The sequence below is a fragment of the Sebastes fasciatus genome, chromosome 11 (genome assembly GCF_043250625.1).
Source record: "Sebastes fasciatus isolate fSebFas1 chromosome 11, fSebFas1.pri, whole genome shotgun sequence".
Lineage (NCBI taxonomy): Eukaryota > Metazoa > Chordata > Actinopteri > Perciformes > Sebastidae > Sebastes > Sebastes fasciatus.
The window spans coordinates 21,415,553-21,441,707 of record NC_133805.1 but is presented as its reverse complement, the minus strand read 5'-3'; the positions used below and the strand labels follow the sequence as shown (position 1 = coordinate 21,441,707).

The following is a 26,155-nucleotide window of genomic DNA, read 5'->3' as shown; positions in this document are numbered from 1 at the left end:
TTCCTTTAAGGAACTTCTCCAAAACTTACCGAAAATAACATTTAACAGCTAACTATGAAAAATAAAAATCCAAGTAATTACATTTTTTTAGACACTTAGTGTCTGGGTCGAGGGGCTTGTAATGAAACACTGGCACATCTGGTACGGTTAAAGAGGTTTGCTGTTTGTTGAGAAGTCCTTCTTTTCACACTTCAAATCCTAAATTCCTACAATAACAATGTTCATCCACCTCTGACCGTTCCCCTCTTAAGACGGAGGAGCCGACTCACCCAGATGAGCAGCTGTGTGATGACCACGTTGGCCATAGCGCAGGAGAGGTGCAGAGCGCTTCGTCCGTCTCCGTCCCCGTAGGTCTCGTTAACCTCCTCCTTGGTGCCGTGGGCCAGCAGCACCACCACCAACCTCAGGTCGTCCTCCACCACCGCCCGAAGCAGCTGCTGCCCCAGGGGCATGTCCGACTGGGGCAGGCCCACCAGTAACAGCTTCTGCTCGTACTTGGCTCGGATCCAGCGCTCCTTCTCCTCCCTGGAGAGGACGAAAACGACAGGGGAAGCTACAGGTCAGGCTGGAGGAAACATGGCGAACATATGTACACAACTAGGAGCTATTTAGCAGCTAAATTAAGAGAGCTTTCAACACATAATTTATATTTTGAGACAAAAGGTAGACTGTAAACACACGAGGGAAGTGTTACAGTAATTGGCCTAAGAGACTCACTAAAGAGACGTTTCTAGATTATCAGAGCACAGGAAAGCCAGTAGCCTCCACTATCACAGTGGGAAATAATACAGTGAGATTGGCTGCAGAGATGAGAGAATGCCAAAGGCTGTGACGCTTTGGGCAATATTCCACTTCCTAGTGATTAAGGTCGACAGCAAGACGGTTAGAGCCTGGCCAGCTTTCTAAAGGTTACACATCTTGAACAGCATGTCTGCCGCTGACAATACGGGGAAGGAGGGGGACGTGTTTTTATCAGCGCTGTCGGCTGTCAGTCTGAACTGGTGGATCCCCTCCACAAAAGAGGCAGTGTGTCTCGGAGCCCCGGTCTCCCTTGGGGTGGCTGGGCCCTGAGTCAGATCGATGGGGCTGAATGGCGGCCAGAGAGGGACGGTGGGATGTGGGGCTCCTTCACTCCAGCCTTGCAGCAGAGAATAGAGGCAGAGGGAAGGCTCCATCCTCTATCGCCAGGCAGAACTCTATCTATTGCTCTCCATCTTCACCCCCCCAGTTTCATTCTCTGCCCACATACAAACTGTCCAAATAAAGAACAAAATCAATATCAATATGTGAATGACTGAGCATGCCCAGTGTGGCGCTAACCCTGTGACCCTGTCAGCCGGTGTGATAAGGGGAGCAGAAAGAGGCTGTTGTTTGGGTTTGTGGGTGAGTGACAGAGAGGAGAAGGTTTGTACGGATAAGTTGAAGCGGCGACGCTGGCTGGAGTGACAAGGCTCTCGTGGGACTCTTTATCAACGGGCCGAGGCTTAGCAGCACCAGTACTAACCGACAATCTAATTCTATTTCATCATAATCAGAGTGACAACAAACTCCAACAGTACAACTTCATTACCAAAGTCAACCTTGTAGATGAGCAACAAAACATCACATGTACAACATGAAATTATATATTTATCATCATATATTAAAGGGTTGGTTCACCCTATTTATAAAAGTAGTATTTAGCCAAGTAGACACATTTTGTTATATTTGAGCTACTTGAGATTTCTGTTTCAACCTCGATGCAATAGAGATGAATGGAATTTTGTTAGTAAAATGACATTTAAAGGATAAAGCTGATGCTATTCTATATTATTTTTGTTCAGAATCAGAATCAGAAATACTTCCCCGGGGGGAAACTGGGACGTTACAGTTGCTCTTTTATAAAATCATAAAGAAATGTAAGAAAATAGAAATAAAGGAGTATGTAAACTGTACATTTATTTTAAATTTTACATAACGCTACAATATAAAACACAACATATGTAGAGAATATATATAAGAATAAAAATAAGAATAAGAAATTAGAAATATAAGAAATATGTGCATCATATAACCATGTTTGTTGTCAATGAAGGAACATGTCAAACAGCACAACAGTGTGGCTCACTGATGTGTTTTTAATAGTTATTGGACAACTGTGTACCAAGATTATAATAGTTCTGAATTTTCAATTAGTTTTTATTTTATTTTATTTTTGACTTTTCGATTTCATTTTAGTTTGATTTTAGTTCGTTTTCAGGGTGAGTTTGCTAGTTTTAGTTTAGTTTCAGTTTTTAGGTTTAGTTTAGTTTTTATATATTTAGTTTTACAGTAGTTGTTAGTTTGTTTTTGTTAGGGCCAAGTATTAAGTCTCAGAAGTATGCAGCTACATACATATACATACAAAATACATTGTTGGAGAACTGTGTAGGAATGGCCATAATGTTTATTGTTTAGTCTTTGCGCTACTTTAGTGTCCGATGTGAAGCAATTGCGACATGGCACCATCTCCTGGAAAGTCAAGTCCGTTCAATTTCTGTGGTTCAATGTCATGAGAGTTGACGGAAATTCATGCCGTTTCGTTTTTTTTTCATTTTTGATATATTATAAAAGCTAAAAAAAACTAAAACTGAAAGGAATTTAGGATCATTTTTATTTTATTTTTTATTTTTTTACCAGGATATACTGTATAGTTTTAGTTTATTTGTTGTTAAAGGATATAGTTTTTATTTAGTTTCAGTTCAAGAAAAATATTTTTCACTGCTTACTTTTGTTTTAATGTACTATAATAACCTTGCAGTGAAGGTCTATTTCACAGAGTAATGAGCTGTATCAGATTTTGTCTACAGAGACAAATTCTATTTAGTAAAATCAAAGCATTGTTAGTTCCGGTCTTTTCATGGGACTTGTCGACAAAAAGAAAAATATAGAATATTGTCAATCTTCAACAAAATCAACAGCAATATCTCTTTTCAGAAAACAATGACCTAGTTACTGTACTCTAAATAACCCACAGATCTTGTTGGATATACTTCCTAATGAAGATAAAGTCCCTACTGAATAAGAGGAATCGGGGTAATGTCAGAGCGATATCTCAAAACCTGCTTGAGTGAAACCAAAACCTATCTAGAACCACCAGAGATTAGGGGTGGGAATCACTAGAGACCCCACGATGTTATCACGATACTTAAGTTACGATACAATCTTATTGCGATTTTAAACATTTTGCGATATGCTTAGTATTGCGATAAGATGTATTGCAATTTATTACACGTCTGTGTTGAATACTTGATTCTGATTGGTCAATCACGGCATTCTGCGGTCTGCGATTTCTGTATAACAGACCGTTGATATCGGTATTATATATATTATATTCTGATATCGGACTCTGGAGGACCGTTTCTGTGTACCAAAATATTGATTTCTTCAGTAAGTAGCCGTGTAATAAGCGGGATAATGTACAGCTAGCGGGTAATTGTTGTGAAAGGATCCCCTTCAGGGCAATGAGGGCTTCGCGTCGGGGTTCACAGCATCGCCCTGTCGGGGATTCTTTCACAACAATGACCGGCTCGCTGTACATTATCCCTTACATATTGCAATTCATTATCTTTTTTCAACTGCAAATTATCCAAATTGTCAACATCTGTTTTATCTATTAAGATACAGTTTTCACTCTGTTCATCTCAGAATTTTCATTCACATATCTTGAGGTCAGGGGTCAAAGGACCCCTTTGAAAATGGCCATGCCAGTTTTTCCTCACCAAAATTTAAGCGTAACTATGGAGCGTTATTTAGCGTTCTTCCTGACAAGCTAACATGACATGGTTAGTACCAATCGATACCAATCGGGCCATCGGATTGTTAAGAGGTTAAATAAAAGATTGATACTTGACGTCCGTGTAAACTGTAGATACAATACTGTCACGCAAAAAATATTGTGATACTATGCTGTATCAATTTTTCCCCCACCCCTACAAGAGATAAAAGAGAAAATATGTTTTCATTTGTGTGAACTGACCCTGAGTAGATCCCCAAATAGCTCATTTTCAATGACAGCAGCAGTTTTAACAATAGTAACCAGTTCAACATTAGTCACTCTCCTTTATTACGACCTTAGCGGCGAGGTGTCAAGGCTGCCAACTCACCACAGACAGCAACCATTTTCAGACTCATATGTCAGCTGCCAGGCTCACTTCACAGAGCAGTCTGTCTTGCACAGAGGAGCCTGGCACCGGCCCTAACTGCAGGAGTTAAGGATATGATGGAAGAGGCGCAGGTCTTTATCAGCTCCCCGGCACAGATTGATTAACTGCAAAATGCCACCGGAAGCTCATAAAGCAACTTAACCCACATCTTAAAATAGTCTTAACGCTGCTGCGTTTATAAGCATATGGGTGCATTTTTGTTGTGACCTCGAGGTGAATGTGGAGGAGAAAGTCCTTTAACCATAAGACAATCTTTTCTTAAGGGCGAGGGTATTGTGTGAGCAACAATACAGCCCTAATGGCAGGCAATTGCAGTGGCTCAGAGTTTTATGGTGTAAGCCCTCCATCAATCCCTACTCAGTCATTATGTGTGGACAAGGCTGTTAGCAAATCAATTGGCCTTAGAACCAGCGGACTGCTCAGAACAGGAAGAGGCCGTCCTGCCCTCCCCTCTTATTTCCGGTCGACTCTTTGAAAACAAGCGTCTTTTTTTTTTACTGCCAAAGAGGATAAAGTATGAAAACTCTACAACTAACTGTCAAAAATCTACAACCTTTAACAAAAATCTGTTTAAAAACAACCACTTAGAGGCTGTTGTCCAAAGTTTGTTTCAGAAAGCTCGCCCATGAATGAGATGCTGAATGTGTAGAGCCCAGTGAATTGATATGAGCTAAATGAGGCAGAAAGTTAGCACCAAGATGTGAAACAAAAAGGCTGAGGAGAGCCATTAAGAAGACGTCAACATCTCAGAAAGGAGCCCCGAGGACACTTTGTTAGCCTCCGCTACGAAATCAGCCCCGAAGACCTGCAGGAAAAAAAAAAAAGGCCTCGCTCACTGCTGATGCTGAGCTCTGAATTAAACCACACGTCTACTTTTACAAACAAAATAAAAAACCAGAAGCAGCTGGGGCAGTGGTTTTTTGAAAAATTCCTGCCACTTGAAAGACAGAGTGTGAAAGGAAGTGAAATGGTAATCCTGCCTCTGTCTTTTGTTTGAAATAGAAAAAACAATCCAAACAGAGGTAGGGTTTAGACAGTCAGGGGGAAAACTGAGACCCTTGAAAAGGACACTTCCTCACCACAGGAGGAAGAAAAATAAAATCAGCAGATTTAGCATGTCAAAGCGCCAGGACGGAGTAGGAGGGGAGCTGGAGAGGGAAAGGAGAGTGAATTTTCACAGCATGGGGGGATATTTAGGAAATTGAACTGATGGTTACTCTTACACACACATCCAGGCACCAACAGACACCAATTTCCCCACCCTGGCTTTGAGCACATGCTTGTTCTAAATCTCTCTGTTGCTTAGGGGACAGAGGGGAGCTTAAAGTTCCCAATAAAAATGCCTGTGTCTCTTTCAACTAAAAAACAAGCGGTGTTTGCTTCGCCGCGAACTTCCTCCATCATTCAGAGTCATCTCAAAAGCTGATAATCATTTGTTTAACATTGGATTTTCATGTGAAAGAAATCTTGGGCAAACATCAAAATGCTCAGTCTAAAGTGGAAACGGGCCGCTGTCCAGAGCTGGTGTCCCCTTTCATTTGACGACGCAGAGCCCACCTAGATAAAGGCAGCCTTAACAGTAGAGAAAGGCCTCTTTTATAATTCTATTAGAGCTCTGTCCTTTCAGCTCGCCGTTGAGCAATGGATCCTGACCCTGACTTAATTAAGTGGCAAATGGCGGAATGATTCTCCTAAACCCAGCCCACGGAGTCAAGAACACATGACTGGATTCAAATAAAGAGGGACAAACAAGGATAATTAGTCAAGCCTGAAAGACAAAAGGCGAACGGGAATTTATAAGAAGGGAAGGGGAAACTGAGACGGCGGGGGCGGAGCCAGCGGTGGAGTAGCCAGCCACGGAATGACCAATCTGACTGCCTGCAATAAAGGTGCACAGGAAGAGGAGGACGTCCGTCCCACCACTCGCCCATCTTTCAAACACACACTGAGTCCTCCTAAACAATCAAAGCTTCCACAGCTCCTCCTACTCTTCCCCGAGGATCCAAATTCACTGCGGACACATCAAATAGACGCAGTGAAGGGGAGAAATGGTGGTGGTGGTGGAGGGGGGTCTTGGGGTTTGACCAGCCTGAACAGACCTCACAGTGGGGGTGGGCAACTTGTATGGGACCGATTCCCATGCAGCCAGCAGCTTCACTTCCACAAACCGAGGGGAGGGAAGAGACAAGAGAGTGAGGAAGAGGGACAGCAGCAGAAAGACAGAGAGGGGGCTCGGAGGGAAAAACGACAGAGATGAAAAAAAAAAGCGAACACAACAGGGACAGAAAGCTGGGCCCCAAAGCATCAAAGGTTGCTAAGGGCCAGAAATGAAGGAGCAACACAGTAAACGCCGCAGCAAAAGTGCTAAATAAGGCCTCCTATGGTCCAGCGGGTACAGTGTAGACCGCTCCGCTCTGAGAAGAACAGCTGCGAAAGAATTAAGACAAATATTTTTACAAGTGGAAGACTTGTCTCTCGCTTCCAGAGAGCGCGGTCTGAACAGATGACCACAATTCAAAAGGTTGTTGTGCGGCGCTCTATAGAGAGGCCAAACGGGAGAGCATCTGGGTGCCGTAGGCAGGCAGAGGGATGAGTTGAATATATTGTGACATTAATGAGGTTGTCAGACTCCTCATGATGGAGTGGCTGTGTTTTTGTGCCAGCAAGACTAACACCCTTAAATGCTCATGCTGTTAACCCCTGCTGAACCCTCGCCTCACATACAAAGCAGAGGGGACGATAACACATGCCCCGCTTCTGTATGCAGCCTGCTGCACGTACGTACACATTTCACTTTCTCCGGCACATAAAGGGACTGATCTTTTTCTCTTTCAGACAGGAACCTTTTGTTATGATTTTATAATACTAACAATATTTAAGTTAAGTAGACTTCGCCATAATGAATCAGTCCTTCCTCTACCTGGGTCTGGAACCTGGTGGCATGTGGGCAATTAGTGGCTGTGGTACCACTTCTCCCACACAGGGCTAATTACTGACCTGTGGGTTTCATTTAGAGAGAGAGAAAGAGAGAGAGAGAGAGAGAGAGAGAGAGGGAGGACATGGGAAGACCCAGCCGTTCATTTGTCTTAATTAATTACTCTTCCTCCACCACGGCTCCTGGCAAGGCCGGCTATTCTAAAAGCTCTTTTGAGAGTTGGCGTTCCAGCACTCCTAACCTGTGAGTAGCCCCGAAGCTTTGCCCTGGTGTTTTGGGGAATAACTTGGAGGATAAGAGGCCACTGTGGATAACAGGAATCTAGTGACCACATGCATTAGACGTTGTAAACGCAACAAACAGCTCAGGAAGACGAGCAAAGATGCCACCGCCGGAGCAGAAGGGGTTAAAAGAGGCAGCGGGGGCCAGGTTTGGAGAGGTTAGCGGTGTGATTCATTTTTATTACCACGCAGCCCCTGCAGGCGGCAGGAGTGGCAAATTATTTCTGAAACAAAGTGGAGGGCTCTCATCAGAGCTATTACCTGCCTGTGGCCGAGGGCGGCGCGGAGCCTACAGAGGGTGACAGTGAGAGGGCCGCGTCAGTGAGGGATAGCCGTCCACATCCGTCCACGCTCCGGGACATCTCCCCCAAATGAGAACTGGTGTCTGTGTATGTGTGTGTGTGTGTGTGTGTGTTTCAGTGTGTGCCAGTAGACGATAAAGGTAAAGTTAGCTGTTGGACCTCCCCCACAGTATCCGTCAAAATAGTCGGTGGTGTTTTCTATCACGAGCACGCCAAGCAATTAGAGGTGACGTGCAAAACACGACGACTCCCAGGTGCTAATTAAAAGAACAACTCCCCTCCAATATGCTGACTGCAGAGATCCGCCACGATGCAGGATGGACGCGCACAAATTTATCATCATGGATTTAACTGTAGCATAGCCAGGTACCGCTTTAATTAGGGCATCCTTTATAAAGGGGTTATAACTGTAACTAATGGCTTTATTAATGGTTAAAACATTATTAATTCATTGTAGGTCAGTTATAAGCCATGAATAAGAACAACTTTTGGGTTGCCTGGTTGAGAAAAATCACTTTGGCTGTTTGAAACATCGGATTTCTCACCTTCTGGATATCCAGAAAAATATATTTCTAACAAAATATGAACACTTACAACTGCAGACTTGATGGCTTATTAGAGAGCAATTATTGATGGATTAACAACATTTATAACTGCATTGTTACCGAATAAAAGTGATTTTCTACAACCTGACAATCCAAAATGTGCTCTTATTAATGGCTTATAATTAGGGCTGTCAACGTTAACGCGATAACAACGCGTTAACGCAAATTCATTTTAACACCACTAATTTCTTTAACGCAACTTGCAATTTTGAGGTTGTAGTGAGCTCATTTTTAAAGCTAGAGTGAAGATACTGATATCATATGAAACTAAAAAGCCAAATGAATCCATTGGTGCCAACCATGTCATACTAGCATGTCAGCAAATAACGCTCCAAACTTGCGCTAAATTTTGGCGAGGAAAAACTGGCACGGACATTTTCAGAGGGGTCCCTTGACCTGACCCTTTACAGACATGCACACTTTATGATAATCACATGCAGTTTGGGGCAAGTCATAGTCAAGTCAGCACACTGACACACTGACAGCTGTTGTTGCCTGTTGGGCTGCAGTTTGCCATGTTATGATTAGAGCATATTTTTTATGCAAAATGCAGTACCTGTGAGGGTTTCTGGACAATATGTGTCATTGTTTTGTGTTGTTAATTGATTTACAATAATGAATATAAACACACATTTGCATAAAGCAGCATATTTGCACACTGCCATGTTGATAAGAGGATAAAATACTTGACAAATCTCCCTTTAAGGTACATTTTGAACAGATAATTTGCGATGAATCGCGATTAACTATGGACAATCATGTGATTAATCGCGATAAAATATTTCAATTGACTTCCAGCCCTACTTATAACTGATCTAAAAAGCCATTAGTTACAACTTTATCAAGGGTTTCTTATTAGAAAGTGGTGGCATGCATTCATCTACATGGTCTAAAAACAGGTGACACATATACATATACATATGAATATGATATAAGCATGCTTCCCACTATGATGCCTGTAATCAGTCTGATGTTGCTGTGCGGATCTGCATACGACAAATCTATATATTGTGTTCTTCCGATCCAGAATATCATAAGCTAAACCAATCTTGTGGATGAATGCTTTTAAGTTAAATCTCAAAAATGCAAAGGGGTAAAACTAGTCTTGCAGGAGACATTCAATCAGACACTGAGCTGATATTCAGGTAGTTACTGAATCGTTTAGATTAGGTGTCACTAATGTTTAGTGGGACTCGGGAGCCACACACTGCCTGCCTGGGTGCCATCACAAAGCTGCTGCATGTCACCGATGTGACACAATTAAAATCTCATATGTGTTCCGCTCAAGTTAAGAGGAGCAGAAAGAGAGTCAGGTCAGGATTTATGGTGTTAAAACAAAGAGATAAAAAAACTACATCCCATTAAAGTTGGTTATAATTCATCATTCGTGATAAAGCAAAATTATTTGATACCAACGTTTCACCCACAATCTATCAGCAACAAAATCATCAGCATCTCAATAACCAGTGGCCATATATGATATTTACAACTGCTGTGTTTTGTCTGAAGATTAGTTATGCCGCAAATGAGATTTATTGTTTGACAGTGAAGACTAATGGAGATGCTGCTGCGGGATAAGATCGGATTTTTTAGACAATGAAGAACCTTCCTGCCCGAGGCGACGTGGGACTGACAGTGGTAGGGAGAGGAATCAACATCAATAATCTTTCATCAAGTCCACAGTGGAGCACTTTAGCACGGATACCATTCAATAAATAACTGTAGGCCATCATTCAGTTCTGAACTGGCCGGAGAGCGTAGGATGGATTCAAGAGGAAAAGGCCCGAGACGACTGGTGGAATGAAAAAACAATGAAAAACTGTACATTAGCAAACTGAAACTTATTTTTACATGGCGAAAGTAAGAAAAGGTCTATGACCAGCAGTGATTTTGTGCTAAAGTGCACGCTGGAACTGCTCCATTGACAAGAAAAAAGTGGATTTTAAAGTAATCACTTACACTTTTTCACAGTTAATGGGGAACACCACATAAATTAAGAATTCCAATATGTTATTCCCATGGCCTTGTAAAGTTCAATCAATATTTGTGAACATGAGCTTCTCCCTCTCAAAGCCAGAAACCAGAGAAGTAAAGGCATTTACACACTGGGAGGCGTGATGAATAAACAACACAAAAATACGCTCGCCTGTAAATATTATATGTCTATTGCTTTTATTGTGAAAGGTAGGAACGAAAGGAGTCGGTCTGGTTTGTGCTGCCTTTGTCAAGGTTGAAAGTAGTAATAAAGTTTGCCGTCTTGGTTCAGACCACGGAGCCTCTGTGTTGCTGTTTCATAAATATAGGCGCAACTCAACCCGTTCCATACGACTTGATTTGTTGATGCCTTTATTCGTGGCGTGAGAGCTCAACGAAAATCGACCTTGTTCCGAAAAAAGTCGCTTTTGCGCTTTTTTTTTTATACTCAGAACATTCCCCTGGGTGCTCTCAGTGTCATATAGAACATCTCTCCCTATTCATTGTCTATGGAGCAGCTCTAGACTTTATACAGCAGCAGGATTATGGAAAAAATACTGGCTAGATTTTCATGAAACTTGATGGAAGGGTGTAGCATCACAGGGGGGATACATGAATTACTGTTAATATTGCAAGATAGGGCATTTGGTCTTGGCGGAGGTCAGCGGTCTCCGAGTGCCCTCAATGGTGGACAATAAAATGTTAATGTATTGTATTAATCCACTAAAGCACTATCTTAAATGGTCAAAATAACAAGAAGAAGGCACTCAAGAGTATACGCACCTCCAGCAAAGTTGCAAAATCCACTAAATCAAAATTTAAAACCATTACATTTTTCTGTTAACCTGACCTGCTAGATGGTTTGTTAGAACCATCTGAGAAGCTGTATTTGGCAACTGTTTGGAAAATAGGCCGGAACTTTCAAAAAATACTTGGCAGGTGATCGGATGAACCCTCCTGTCTATCAAACTCTCGCCGAAACCAGGCGGTAGAAGAGCAAAAACATCTTTTCCATCTAGAAAAGACTTCAGTGTTGTTCTTTGCGCTTCTTTCAGTGAAGAAATTCACTCCAGCTCTGATGCTATAGCAGTATCTACGCTAACCTCTTTAGGAGCCGCCATTGCTGTTTAGAACAAACAACCATCTCTTTGTGTCGTCTCACACACCTAGTCAAGTCCGTAGCTGCAGTAGCTCCTCACAGGATGCTGATTGGTCCGGGCTCTGGCTTGCCGGACACAAACGCGTCACTTGAGGCCTGACGAGATGGATTCTCGCGTGATCTTGTGACATAGCGAGAATCCAGCTACGATTCCAGGTAACTGTTCTGTGGCCAATGGCCCAACTTTTGACAAATTTCAGTGAAATTTGGTGCAAAATTTGCTATCGTACATGAATTTAATCTATGTGGTATCAATAATAGTGCAACTAATTAGCCGGCAACACAACATGGTCCTTAGTAGAGCCTTAAAATTGTATTTATATTGTATTTATATTATTTTTTGCCATAGCAGCAACAGCAAGAACAGCAGAAGCAGCAGCAGTAGTAGTAGTAGTAGTAGTAAAAAAAAGAAAGCAGCTATGTTTCTCACTTTTCGTAACAAAGTTACAAAGCTGTGATGTTAAAACAGTCTAATGCCACCAGGGAGAGCCTACAGACAGTCTTTGCTGTGACAGACAGAGTGATGACCCGGCCCTATGTGATGGATATGTGACACGGCAGCTTGGGGCCCGAGGGCCTGGCTCTTGGGGTGGGGTTTAGCCATAATGGTGTGCTTAATTACCTGCACAGCCACACAGCAGGTCATTAGTCAGACTGGGACGCTAGGTCTCACCTGTCACCAAGAGATAAACAATCCTCCTACCAGATCTGGGTACCTCAGAGGGAAGGGAGCAGATAGTCGTCGGGGTAAGTTAGGGCAGGGCAGGACGGGGTAAGTGGCAAAGAATAATTTAAGAGATAAATATTAAAAAGATGGAAAGCTACTTGTTTGGTTCCAAAAGTAAAAAAAAAAAGAAAACTTTGGTTAAGTAAGTTGTATAAGTTTGGAGAGATTCCACATTCCTACTTCCGATTAAAGGGATAGTTCGGGTGTTGAAGTGGGGCTGTATGAGGTAGTTTATTACCTCCCAGCTTGGAGAACTAGACAGGATTACCGACACGGGAGAAAGACACCTAAAAGAAAAGCCCACCTAAAAAAAATCGATTTAAGTGTACACTATATTTAGAATATTTTTGCTGGTTTACCTTGCTGTCAGACAGCCCTTTATGACGAGGAACTAAATCCATTTATGCTCTCGCCAAAGCAACCAGACTCCGTTGAAAAAACATGTAATTTTACCTTGCAGAGGGGTTGCTAGTCTACCGCTTCCTCCATCGGTTAGTTTGTTCGTGCTATTGTGTAACTGTGGGGAATCCAAACTAACCAAAGTCACATTAAAATGACTAAAATTACTGTTTTTTTCCAATGGAGCCTGGTTGCTTTGGCGAGAGCATAGATAACGTTGGAAACTAGACTGTAAAGCTGTATCACCACAAGGTAAACCAGTGAACATATTCTAAATATAACGTGCACGTAAACTGATGTTGATTTTTTTGAGGTGGGCCTTTCTTTTAGGTGGCTAAAATACGTTTCACAGCAGTACACTGCTTTTCTTCCATGCGGTAACTCCTTTCTGGGCGTGCTGAACGTCATCTACTGTAAGTAATATACTGACAATAGATAAATACCTCATACAACACCCGAACTATCCTTTTAAACTCTCACTGATATGGAGCAGGAACAAAAAGGCTCGGGCTGGATTCCCATGTGGTTTAGATTAAAAGATCTTTTCCTGATTAGCGCTGACATGTCAAGTGACAAACTTGATGGATTTGTAGCTAGTCGGGGCATTTCTCAGGTTAGTGCAAAACAATGTCACCCACGACATTCCTTTCATGAATTATGGTTTTTAAGTGAAGTTAGTAGAGGGACGGACGCACAAGACAGCAGATACTCTGTTTGAAATATTAGATATTATATCCTAAAAAGAAGAGATTGAAGGATAGAGATGCCAACGAAGTACTGACTCAAATAAAACAGAGGCATTGTGATCAATGTGTACAGGACGGACTGATGCTCAAACATAAAATACTGTGTTCTTGGCTCAGCAGGCTGACATTTATGGACCCCTGGTGCTTCTTATGGAGCATTTTGCGGTGTGAACTGCCTGCGCTGAAATGTGGGTGGCTAATAAACGGCAGGTAATGGAGAGAAGACGGCGCTGCCTTCCCATTCTATAATCTCTGTACGCATCATTAAGCAGCACCTTTATTTGTAGAAGGATGCTAACCTGGTGCTGTCGCTCCCCGGCTTGGCGTAACCCTCCAAAGCGCCCTCCCACACGCTGTTGGCCATCGCGTTACCGATGGCCGTCATCACCATGCTGAGCTCCACCGGCCAGTCGTCTAGGTCCAGGGAGCGGACCCGGGACAGGTGGGTGCCCAAGTTTCTGTGGATCCCGGAGCATTCGATGCACATCAAGGCGCCCAGGTTCAGACTGGCCCAGTCTGGGTCTACATGATAGAGGAGAAGAAATCATTATAACACTAGAGTAAGAGAAGGAACAAGAGACGCTTTATGAATGAGTCTGAACAGGACGTTTTTTTCTGTAACCTGTTAACGGTTTTTGTAAAGATTACTCCGCATTTTAATTTCCCCAAAAATAACTAGTTATGGAAACTAAATCAGGAATCTTAACTTTATACTAATTCTATTTTCATGATTTTAACTGTAAACTTTGATATTAGTAGAATCTGCATCTGCACTGATAACATGAGTTTTCAACGTCTGATGATTTTGTTTTTAGATATAAGGCCTTTACACACCGGGGGCAGGATGAATAAACGTCATGAAAATGCGAAATAATCGTGCAAAAATTTCACATCAAAACTATTCATAACGTGGGGCGATGCAAATTTTCGACGTGTGAATCAGTAGTTTCTTTGTAACAGCAAGCGATCAAGTTCAGTTGTGAAGAGTCTATAACTGTACTTTTTTAAAGCAATAACTCTATAAAACCACGCTAAATCAAATGTTTGGAAACAAACAAATATGGAAACACAGAAAGTCGTAGTTTCCTACTCTACCAGGCCTTTATCAGTGAGAAATGAGCTGTTGAGGTGAATAATTATACTCACTGGGTGCATCACAGTCCACACAGAAGCTGTTCCCCCTCACGTTTCGTATGGACTGAATGGCCATCGCATCACTTTGGCTGCCTAACCGAGACTGTAAGAAATGAGGGGGGAGAATAAGTCAGCAGGAACTAATCATTGCAAGAGTAAGAGAAGGCAAACAATTATAGCTGGACTCAAATCGTAGACAACCAGCGAGGAGAGGGAGGGAGGGACGAGGATTTTTCAAAGTCTGAGGAAAAAGACTGAGGCAGAGAGAAAATATGAATATGAAAATGAGGCCGTGTCTCCCCAGTATGCTGACACAAGCCGTGTTCTATCTCTGATGTCTGTCAGTTCTAATAAGAGATCCCCCACACTGCGGTGCACCTGTCTGACAACCTCCCACATGTGACAGCTTGAAGTGGGTGAGGAGGGGCGGGGGGAGGGTGAGGGCGCAATAAAGGTTGGAAAGAAGGGGAAAAGAGGAATGGAAATGAAGCAGCACAATTGTAGGATGATGACGATACTGTGATTAGATGATTTTCTCCAATCCTTACGATATTTCTTATCTCTCGTGACCTACTATACCTTGTTCTTTATGCTCTCACAGGACTGCAGGCTGGCAAAGATCTGGCTCTCGATCGCTTGGACCCACAGTTCCCTCTCCTCATACGTAGACGCTTCGAAGTTCCACGTCTGACCCGTCAACGACACGATGATGAACTCAAAGGAATCCTCTTGCTCTGGAAAACACAAATAAAACAGTGAATTAGTACTTAAGCAACACACACAGGCCGGTTGCGCAATCTGACTCTGCAAGTCAGCGACACAGCTCAGTGATTGAGGCCCATCCATGCACGGATGCACGAGGAAATGGGCTGCTGTTAAACTCAGCAACGTTCAAATGATTTCTCAGCACCTCTTGTGCTCCTGACAATGCCTCAAAATCTCATAACTGCTAAGATACATTTTAATTCCTTTCTGCTGGAATCAAATAACTTTAAAGAGCATTACCAATCAGTGGCATAACACAATATCATCTTTTCTTCAAATCGGATTTTTGTGATTTAACCTCTTTTCTTGATGTCTTAAGCATTTAATTCACATTCATCCTGAAGTTGTAAAATTCAACGTACTTCATTAATGTACAGACTTAAAAAATGAAGGGGTCTGAAGAAAAATGACAAAGTTAAATATTTCAACTTCTTTTCTGAGAAATTATGTTTTGTCCAACATTTCGGCACGGAGGACGCGTTTAAATGCAACATTGCGCCTCGGTCGATGTTGCTGTGGATAAGAAGGCAATCAGAGAGGGGTAGCAAATTCAAAACGCTTCATCATTACAAAATTGTTGAACAAAACACATCACCATTGTTGTAGAATGCATCCGAGATTTATCCAGAATCTGAAAGTAAATTAATTTAAGATGCAGATTGTTTCATCTATTTTGTCAACACTGTCTTCTTTAGCTTCAACCCGCTGTTATTGATACACGTGACAGAATTTTAAGCTCAGTTACTGGATGTTTCTTGTATCTTTATGTAGAAAGGCTGGTACTTTTTTGTTTAGAGATTATTTCTTTGGCCGTTTTTGTCTTTATTAGATAGTGACAGTGACAAGGGGAGAGAGTGAAGAGCAAAGAGCAGCGGGCCGGACGCGAATCCCCGGGCCTACCAATGACCCAGCCCCGGCACACAGCCCGCTCCACCAGGCAAGCCACCGGGGCACCCCACACATCACCCCACGCAGGCTGGTACGTTTTACTTATTATCAAATATCCAGATATTTTTGGCAAAAAACAATCGTAGTCAAGTTGTAGTTGTAGTCCAGGTTTTGGAATTCCCACATTTCCCTGGATGACTTTTGATGAGGCCCCACAGATTATAAGTTTTACCACTGGTTATACATTCTTTATAAAACTCAAAACTAGATTTTTGAGATTTCTGTGATGTTTTAAGTAAATTATAATATTAACAGGAACTTCTTCTTAAATGCTTTTTCCCCGGGCATGATATATTGAATAAGGCTTTTTCATTGCTATGCAAGTATATCACTGTCTGAAAACAGAAGAGTCCATTAATGTTTCGTAATAGCATTAGTAATTAGAGCTGTCACAGTATCAGATTGTCACTACGCGATTATCGTGGCCAAAAGAATTCATGGTAACGATATTAAGGGCAACTCGGGTGAATAGGGTAAAAATTTTAACTAATAGATATCACCATGAAACTTCCTCAGTTGATTACTTTGAAAATTGTTTTCTGAAAATGTATGTTTAAATATGCAAATAAGACATTAACTAATGCTAACTTTTGGTTAATTTAGGAGAAATCTACAGACTTAAATAGATCAAGTAAAATAAACATCTACAGTATATGTGTATTTTGGATGTTTTCCTTCCACTAGTCTGAAAGAAGACACGTTATGAAAGCAAATTAGCCCAAAATCTCAAAATTGACCAGTGCATTAAAAACAATGTTTTTCCCCGGGGGAGATCCTTAATTTAAAAATAATAATGCTATCAGTCAAATGAATTCATCTTTAACTCTGTTTATTGTGCGTTTTGTCTCATTTTTGGCAAATTAATTACACTCAAAATACGAGTGGTGTAGGGAGGTGCAAAGAGAGTCTGTAACCATAAATGTAAAATAATTTAAGAGGCGCTGGATTACTTATTATTATTAACATGATATTACGGTTATCATTAATATATCGCAACACCCCTAATTGGTATACAATATTTTTCTAAAATGCATTTGTAGTTTTTTGATATAATGAAAACGACTTTTGCTTCAAACTGGCTTTGCAAATTCTGAATCGCTGGTGTGTGTGCGTTTTTTTCCCGCTCTTTGTGTTTAACTAAGATTTATGAAAATGTCACCTGTCGTTTTCAAACAAGAGGTCTGACACGACATATGTTCCAACACATGCTGTAATGCCTCTGCTGTTCAGAAGCAATTCATTAACTCCGTACTGTACAATGAGACTCATGTAACATCTCTGGTCTGTGCACATGCTTGAGCTCATAGCCAAATGATTTGTAATTACCTAATTATGTCTATGCAAATAGTCATCTCATTTGCATAAACCATGTTTGGAGGACTGGAGGCAAGTAGACACGAGGGGAATGGTTTTTCTTTTCCTGTCCATTAATAGAAGTTACATTAAAATTAAATTTGTTTAATGTACAAAAATACATTGATACTTCTAATGCATTAATTTATTGTGTATTAATGTATCTACTTTTTAATATTAAATTAACATCATGTCTGTAGTTATAAAATTATGGCAATCTGATGGTGATAAGATCGTCAGACAAATCATCTAATCAAAGAAATTACTACACTTTGTATTTCTAATCAATTCAGCCTCCTTGGTGCGAGACGCAGCCCTGCGCTGTTAAATGACAGATGTCTGACGGACGCCACTGATGTAGCAATCCCTGAGCTCCGGCGGAGGGCCATCTCTTCAGGGGGAAAGCAATAATCCAATTAGCTCGACACCGACTTCAATTATCTGATTTAGTTTGTGGAATCGACTATAGGTCACAAAGAATCAATAAAGCCTTGGAAGCCTCTTTATTTAGACTTACAGTGACAAAGTATTTATGTGGGTGTTACATTTTAAAGCACTGGTGGGCATTAAAATATATATAAAAAAATCTCTCTTTGATGGAATAAAAAATGGTCAACCTAAAGGAACTTAAAAAAATAAAGAATAAAGTAAATAAAAAAATCTTGATTAACTAGAATACATACAGTAGAAATCAATTTCTTTCTTGTCCAATATAACTGGAGGTACAATAACTAATGCATTTGATTATAATTTGTGGCTCCCAGACTCAAACGTTGTTATACTTGTGTTTTCATCTTTTTAAAAAACCTGAACAAAGCTAATTATTCTGTTGGCTGCCCAGGCAATAAATTGGAGGCATTAAAACACTTTCATTATGGAGATTAAAAAAGCAACGGATGGCTGGTTTCTTAAACTGATGAGTATACAAGGGAAAACAAATCTAATTCTCCATGCATAGTAATGCACACGCCAGACATACTGTAGCCACTAAAGAGACAGAGGAGCGTGTGCGGCAGGAAGCGTTATGTGTGACACCGGTATTGTCATTACATGCAGCTCCGGCACACTGATATCACTCTTTAATGCCGTCCACAGTGTGGCAATTCAGCTCCACAAGCCAAAGTAATTCTGCTACCGTGTGAGCATGATGTTGAGGTCAAAGCGGTCTTCTCTGAGACGGTAAATCTGAGCAGGAACAATGTGTCAACGGCATCACTGCTATCTTACACGCACCTGACATGATGAGCTTGTAAAAGGGCCATTAGTGCTTCTGTTATTACTCAATGGTTGCAGTTAGCACATGGCCAGCAGAGGAGCGATCACCTTGTCACATTAACGTGAGCATTAACCTCCTGACCAGATCTATCTGCGAGTCTACAATCAACAAGTTCTTGCCAATTAGAAATAAATTAACACGGCTCAGCCAGTGGGCGGACAAGGAAGAACACAATTTAAAGCCAACGGAGGAGCCAACTGTGAAGAATGAGCAAAATATGATTTTCCTTAATTAACATGGCATAATAAAAAGGAAATTAGAGCGTAATGGCCGTAGAGCTACAAAGAGGGAAGGAACAGATAAAGATGCACATCTTCGTCCACCATTTACATGGATCATAAAACTGTTGGAGAACCTCCCAGTTACACGTGTAGTTCATCAGATGCTTGATGGCTTCCAGCAGAAACACAGCACTTCAATAAGCACAATGGTTCACCAATAATACATTATTGCTTCAAGATACAATAATAGATGGTAAATGTATTTCTAATATTTACTGGCTGCAGTGGTGGAAAGTAACTAAGCATATTTACTCAAGTACAGTTTTGACGTGTTTGTACTTTATTTGAGTATTTCCATGTCATGCTACTTTATACTTCTACTCCCATTATATTGCAGGAACATATTGTACTTTTTACACCACTATATTCATCTGACAGCTATAGTTACTACTGTAGTTACTTTTCAGATTACGATTTTTCATTAAAAAACCATACGATAAGCTTTCATTGTTCATTTCATTACTATTAGCTGTTCTACCAAAGAGTGATTTCACCTTTCAACATCTCAGATGGTTTCATTTAAATGTAGATTGTTAAAATAAAATAAACTGTTCAAGCCTCAAAGAGGTCAACTTAAAGGGGAACACCACATACATTAAGAATTCCAACATGTTATTTCCATGTCCTAGTAAAGTTCAATCAATATTTGTGAACATGAGCTACTCTCTCTCTCAAAGCCAGAAACCAGAGAAGTAAGTTTCAAACTTGTGATGTCATAGGGTATAAAGTCTGGAGCTGTGTTTATGTTTACTAATATTTTTGGACTGTCTTCAGATGTTGCGTCTAAAAACCTGTGCAAAACGCCAGCAGTGGCACTTTTAATCCTTTTATCCAAGGTGCTTGGGAGGTTACGCTCATGCCATTAGGAAGCAACCAAAACCTGCGTGCTGCGATGACGATGAAGTTGCGGTAATTTAGTAGTAAAAGCGTCACTGACTAAACCAAAACAAGTAAAAACAAAGATGAATGGATTTCCTGCACCGCAAATCCCTCACAGTACTGCCTGATTTCTCTGTGTCAGTTTGGTTCACCTTTCAAACGGATGTTGTGACGTTCTTGGACGGAAAGTGTGATGCTAGTAAATATTGGGACAGATCGTAAAGCTCTGGGTAGCCCTGCACTAAAATGGTGAACTTCTCCTTCATATTTACCATGGACTGATATTTACAGAAGAAAGCAAAGATATCTGCCGGCTGTGATTGGTTGTTCCTTGTCACATGATATGCAGCACGCGTTCCAAAAGTTGAACTATTTTTTATCTCGGGATGCAGCCATCGCGCCCAAAAAATTGGCGCATGGGAACGCTTGCACGCCTCGACGCCGTTGCTTTTTAGCGCGCCTTCCGCACATCTACATTGACAACAATGGATTTGAGGGTGCAAAAAACTCGGCATGTGAACAGCCCCTTAGATCATACACATAAAATATATGGATTTTGAATCTATCTGCAGAATGGAATATAATATTAATACTGTTTTCTTTAGTCTATAATCACCTGAAAATAAGAATTGTGTTTTCGTTACATTAGAATGAGCCGTTTATATCTATATAGGGAGCGGGTCCTCTTCACAGAGTCCGCCTTGTTGCACCGCCATGTTTCTACAGTAGCCCAGAACAGACAAACCAAACACTGTTAACTTTTCCTGCTTTGGTCAGAGTTAATAACTTTGCTCGCTCCTGTCGCCTACGCTCTCTCTCTTGCTTCAACACTCACTTCCCACGTACACACACGCACTCTAAGCACTCTACTCTTACAACAACTGGCTCTAGAGAGGGCCGTTTGCCTTTTCACGTAGCAATCCAACATGCTTAGCACACGGGAGAAGTTGTAATCTGCAACCTCGCCGCCAGATACCACCAGATCCTACACACTGTTCCTTTCAGTAAATTTAGCTGATAATACGTCTGTGCAAATTATGCAAGTAGGATTTTGAATGCAGGACTCTTATTGAACTATATTTACATTGTTATATTGGTACTTGAGTAAAGGATCGGAGTACTTCTTCCACCAATGACTGGCCATCATTAAAATAAAGCTGTACATCAAATATTAATACCTCTAAGAAGGTATTTGTTTGACCTGAAAATCAAAGTGGAACCTGAAAGAAAAAAGGGATTGACACGAGGATTGCTGTGTACATGCAGCAGATGCACCGGCGAGGACCTGTGGACCAGATTAGCACCTCGGGGCGTTTGGTGCTGAGCCCAGCTGTGCTGTCTATACGGCAAGGCAGCATCTATTCTGTCTAAGCCTCTCGAAGACCTCTGGAGACCGGTGTGACGAACCCTTGGAGAGGACTTAGCAAACACCTCTTAGCCTTGAGGACTGCTTCTTTTTTTTTATCCATTTTGTGTGAACACTTGGCTGAAATGATGACAAGGTGCAGAGGTGCACGAGGTGAGCTATTGTTTCGGTGTGTAGGACGTGTTGTGTTGTGTCGTATGCATGCATCAGGCAGTCACTTAAAGAAGTGCTTGCCGTTCCCGTGAATTAACGAGCAGTTGGGAAGAACAGGCCAAGGCGGTGCCATCTGTAAATGTCACAGGCACTGCTTGCTCATTTTACACATCATTAAAGCCAATATTCCTAACCTGTATCAGAGCAATCAGGAGCAGGCCATTACTGCGACAGGGGCCCCAGGGGAACCACGACCAAACTCAGAAAGAAGAGAGCGAGGAGGGAGAGAGAGATAGAGCACACTCTTTATCTATCTGACACACACACACGCTCGTGCACACACACACACACACACACGCACACACATTCTCAAACAAACACGGAGCACACCTTCCAACAATAAACAAACACATGAAATCAGCGCCAATACCACCACTACGCTAATAGCTAGTGCATTTAACAACAGAGCCGAATGAAAACAGGGCCAATTATACATGTATCTGTGGGCAGTGTGTATGGAGCCCAAATGAGAATCTTGTTATTCCTTTCCCTCCATACTGTGGCGCTCAGAAAGCTAAGCCATTACAAGAGTGGAGGCTCCAGGGACAGCTTTCGGAAATGAGAGCGAGTCGGGGAGTGACAAAACAAAGTATTGAGATAAACACCCACCATTAGCACAGGCAGTTAAACCTCCATTTCCTAATCCTCAGCTGGACTCCAGAGGATATTAACCCTCAGTTTACCAAGGTGCAGGACAATAGGATACTGGATTAAGCTGGACTGACAATGTAGAAGTTAATGCCGTTTTTGATGCAGGTTAACTTGTAGTTTGAGAACAGAAAGACCACGATTCCGTTGTTCCAGTTAATCTGTAGGTGAGTCAGGAACAAGGAGAGTTTTCTTCTGATCTAAACATGCAGTACTTACGTAGTGTAAGGCATCAAAAGGTCATGAAAGAAATCAGAAGGAAGGCAAATTAAAATGAAAGAAGAGGAAAAGTCTGATACGGTTACATTAGCAGTGTTGTTAAGGCACTCAAATGATCTCTCCGCCTTTAAGCCTGTTGTCTTGTTAGTTCAGATGGTGTACGCTCTGTACATTACAATTCAACATCACTGCAAAAAGTCTTGTTATTCATTTAAGAACATAACGAGGCCAGTTTTGATTATTGCAGCTAATTCATCCTAATTCTTCATTGTCCAGTTTCTAGTAACCACTGAGCCACTGATCCCAGTGGACCCACATCATTTAGTGTATGATGCTCCGCAGCCTTATTCAATCGTACATGATCTTTTCCAACTGCGTCTATTTGGGCTGGGCAATATATCGATATTATATCAATATCGTGATATGAGACTAGATATCATCTTAGAATTTGGATATTGTAATATGACATAAGTGTTGACTTTTTTAATTTTCTTAATTCTGTTCTATCTGTTCTTTTATTTGTCTTTACCCACTTAGTCATTATATCCACATTATTGATGATTATTTATCAAAAATCTCATTGTGTTAATATTTTGTCAAAGGACCAATAGTCAACCCTACAATATCGTTGCAAAGTTGATATCTAGGTATTTGGTCAAAAATATTATGTTATTTGATTTTTTCCATATTGCCCAGCCCTAGCGTCCATCTTCGGTTTCTCCTGATTAAGACTGCGAGCCTAGTAGGAATGGGACGATATAGTATTTTATCACGGGTCACGATAAAAAACAACCACAATAAGTTGATCGTGATGAATTTCCATTATCAGGATAATCGTGAATATCGTCACAAGTGACTTGAGAAAGCTGTCTATCTCGCTACCATGGTGAAAAACAGCCTGATTTAAAAAAAAATAAATACAGGAATTATCATGTAAGAAAAAAAAGACAATGTTGCTCTTTTTTTTAAGGGGAATTTATAATTTATGATTACCTTATTTAAGATTGTTTTTCAATAAAAAAAGGTGCGTGTTGTATATGTATGTGATGCAATAACAATATTTATTTCTTAAGAAAATGTCAGGTTAAGTGATTCCAGTATGTTTTGGTGCCATTTTAAGAGTTTTGAGCATATTTCAATGATTATCGAGATAATACTGTGAATTAGATTAATCGATAAGTTGTCAACTATTGAATTGATCGCCAACGATTTTGATAATCGATTAATCGGTTTGAGTAATCTTTTTATTAAAAAAAAGTCATAATTCTCTGATTCCAGCTTCTTAAATGGGAATATTTTCTGGTTTCTTTACTCCTCTATGACAGTAAACTGAATATCTTTGATTAATGGACAAACAAGACATTTTATAGACCAAACAAATAATCGATTAATCGACAATGAAAATACTCGTTAGATGCAGCCGTATTGTGAATCACAATAACTTTGATCAGGATAATCGTGACGTGAAATTTTCATATCGTCCCCATGCCTAACTACTGTTAATACTTTGCTTATTTACACATTTCTGCTTCATGTTCATTTAAAGCTGAAGTAGGTGAGATTGGAGCAAATATGATTAAAAAAGGTTATTTATATAAAACGGTCGCTATATCGTGACAGTACTACATGAAACAGATAACCTGAAAAAAAATCATGTGCCTCTGTGTCCTCCGGTGCTCCTAACGGCATATGCAAGATTTCACAGACCGGAGGAAAACAAGCAGTAAGAGCTGATCTGAGGTCTGCTGTCTATGAGAGCCAGCTGTCAATCACTCGCAAACTCCTAAACACTAGGCAGCGCTGATCAAATATGAATCAATATTATGTTACCTTAATGCCTATTTCTTGCCTAAAAATGTTTTCAGAAACATCTTATAGTGCACGGTTTAGCTGTAAAATTAGAAGTTTGTGACGCGACAGCCATTGTGAAATCTGTTGAAGGAGCGCCAAGTTCCGGTCACATGACCGGAGCACAGCCAACAGGAATGCTCTCTTTCTGAAATGACCTGTGATTGGTCAAAGTCTCCCGTCACGGGCTAGATTTTTTAAAGCCTGAAAACAGAGCCAAGATGATGTGCAGACGTCTAGTTGTCACTTTAAAGACATTGGTAGATCAGCAAAGTTGCAGCAGTTGATTCTATCGAGTCTTTTTGTGCAGAATGACATTTATTTAAAAAAAATAAAAAAATGGTTGAAGCCATATATGTACATATATATATATATCAATTTTTGTTTTATGATCATATTCCTCCAGTGTTCCTCCTACTACACGTATGCATTAATGTCAAGATTTTGTTCCTATTGAGCTACTATGTGACAACGTTAGCATCCTCCTTTTAGGATTCTGTTTAAAGTCTAGGAGTCCGCTTTCTCGACACATAAAAATAAATTCCCTTTCCTGCTCTAATTGCTGATACAACTCAGTAGGAGTCCTTTCAATCACTTTAAATTCAATCAATTTAAATTACAAAATAAAACTACTTGATTAAAATTAATTGTCGAAGCTTTTATTAAATAAGAGGTTTATAAACCAATTTAAGAAAATTTGATTCAAAAATGTAATTCGGCAAAATAAATTGACCCCAGTCCCTCTGTTGTAAATGCTCTGCAGCACATCTGGGTTCATTATAGCTTACGGGTGCATGTTGTGCGGTACAAGTAATACTTCCTTTAGTTCGTTATCTTGTTTAAGGACTGTAGGTTCAAAATGTGCAAAGTTTGATGCGATTTGGCTTGATTTGTTGTCTGTCTATAAAATTGCTTCAAATCAAATCTTGTGACGCAGTTGTAAACAAAGACTTTCTTTAAATTAAAAGCAATCAGAGAAACACTTAGTATCTTGTTTTCTCCCTAATTTCTGTGACCTTAGCCCGAGTAAATATCGTCATACATAAAACTGGAAGAATCAAGAAGGAGCCTCTCGTCACAATTTCCCTCCGTTTTTGCGCCTCCCTTTCTGCTCACGTTGGACAAGCTAAAACCCCCCAAAACAATGAGCGTTTGATACACTTTCTTTAAAAGAGAAATACATTAATGATGCTCCCTGACAGTCTGCATTAATCAGAGGGGGCTCCCCCTGAACACAACTCTTTATCGGCCATCGATTTTCCAGTGGGTTTATGGCGAGCGACACACCGAGAAAGCTCGTCGCTGGGCGGCTGCTGGGAAACACATTACGGGGCTGTCAGTTGTCTCGCCATGCATCCTGCATCATTCTTTAAGCACATGAGAAGTTCATTACACCACACTGCTCTGACAGTGCATAGGATATTAGGGACTGTGTCCATTGTGCATATCTTTGGTGGAAGTGTAACAGCATAGACCAGAGAATTTATACATTATCCAAATAAATGGCTTTAAATTGATTAGAAATAAATGCATTCTAAAGCTAATAAAAGGGTTCAAATGTGATTTTAAAGCTCTTAGTTCGCCTAAAGCCTATCTGAAATGCATGCAGAAAAGATATTTTCTGTGCAATTACTGTCTGCCATTTATCCTTTCACAATCAAAGTAATGAACTGGAGTTTCTAAAACATTTTCTCCCACTTCAGCAGCCGTGTAGAAGAGTCTCGCTAAGTACTGTAAAGTACCGTATTTGGAAAATGATGGTGCAGCAACAGTTTCTCCAGGCTCCCCTCCTACATCCTACACGTCCCATGTTGACCAAAATGATTCCTCACCTTAAGACGCGCACGCTGTTTTGATTTATGATGCTTCACAACTACTAAAATTCAATTTCAGCCTGCATTGCACGCTTCTGA

General features: G+C 40.8%; 1 protein-coding gene across 2 annotated transcripts in view; it reads right to left on the bottom strand.

The window, feature by feature from the left end:
* Positions 1 to 26,155, bottom strand: part of agap3 (ArfGAP with GTPase domain, ankyrin repeat and PH domain 3) — a 148,672-nt gene that overhangs the window by 3,662 nt on the left and 118,855 nt on the right. For both annotated transcript variants that reach the window (XM_074651568.1, XM_074651567.1), the window contains exons 14-17: positions 15,026 to 15,180; positions 14,459 to 14,549; positions 13,612 to 13,834; positions 270 to 525 (exon numbers count right to left, since the gene is read on the bottom strand). In XM_074651568.1, coding sequence (XP_074507669.1) covers positions 270 to 525; positions 13,612 to 13,834; positions 14,459 to 14,549; positions 15,026 to 15,180 — 725 coding nt within the window. The remainder of the gene's footprint in view (positions 1 to 269; positions 526 to 13,611; positions 13,835 to 14,458; positions 14,550 to 15,025; positions 15,181 to 26,155) is intronic.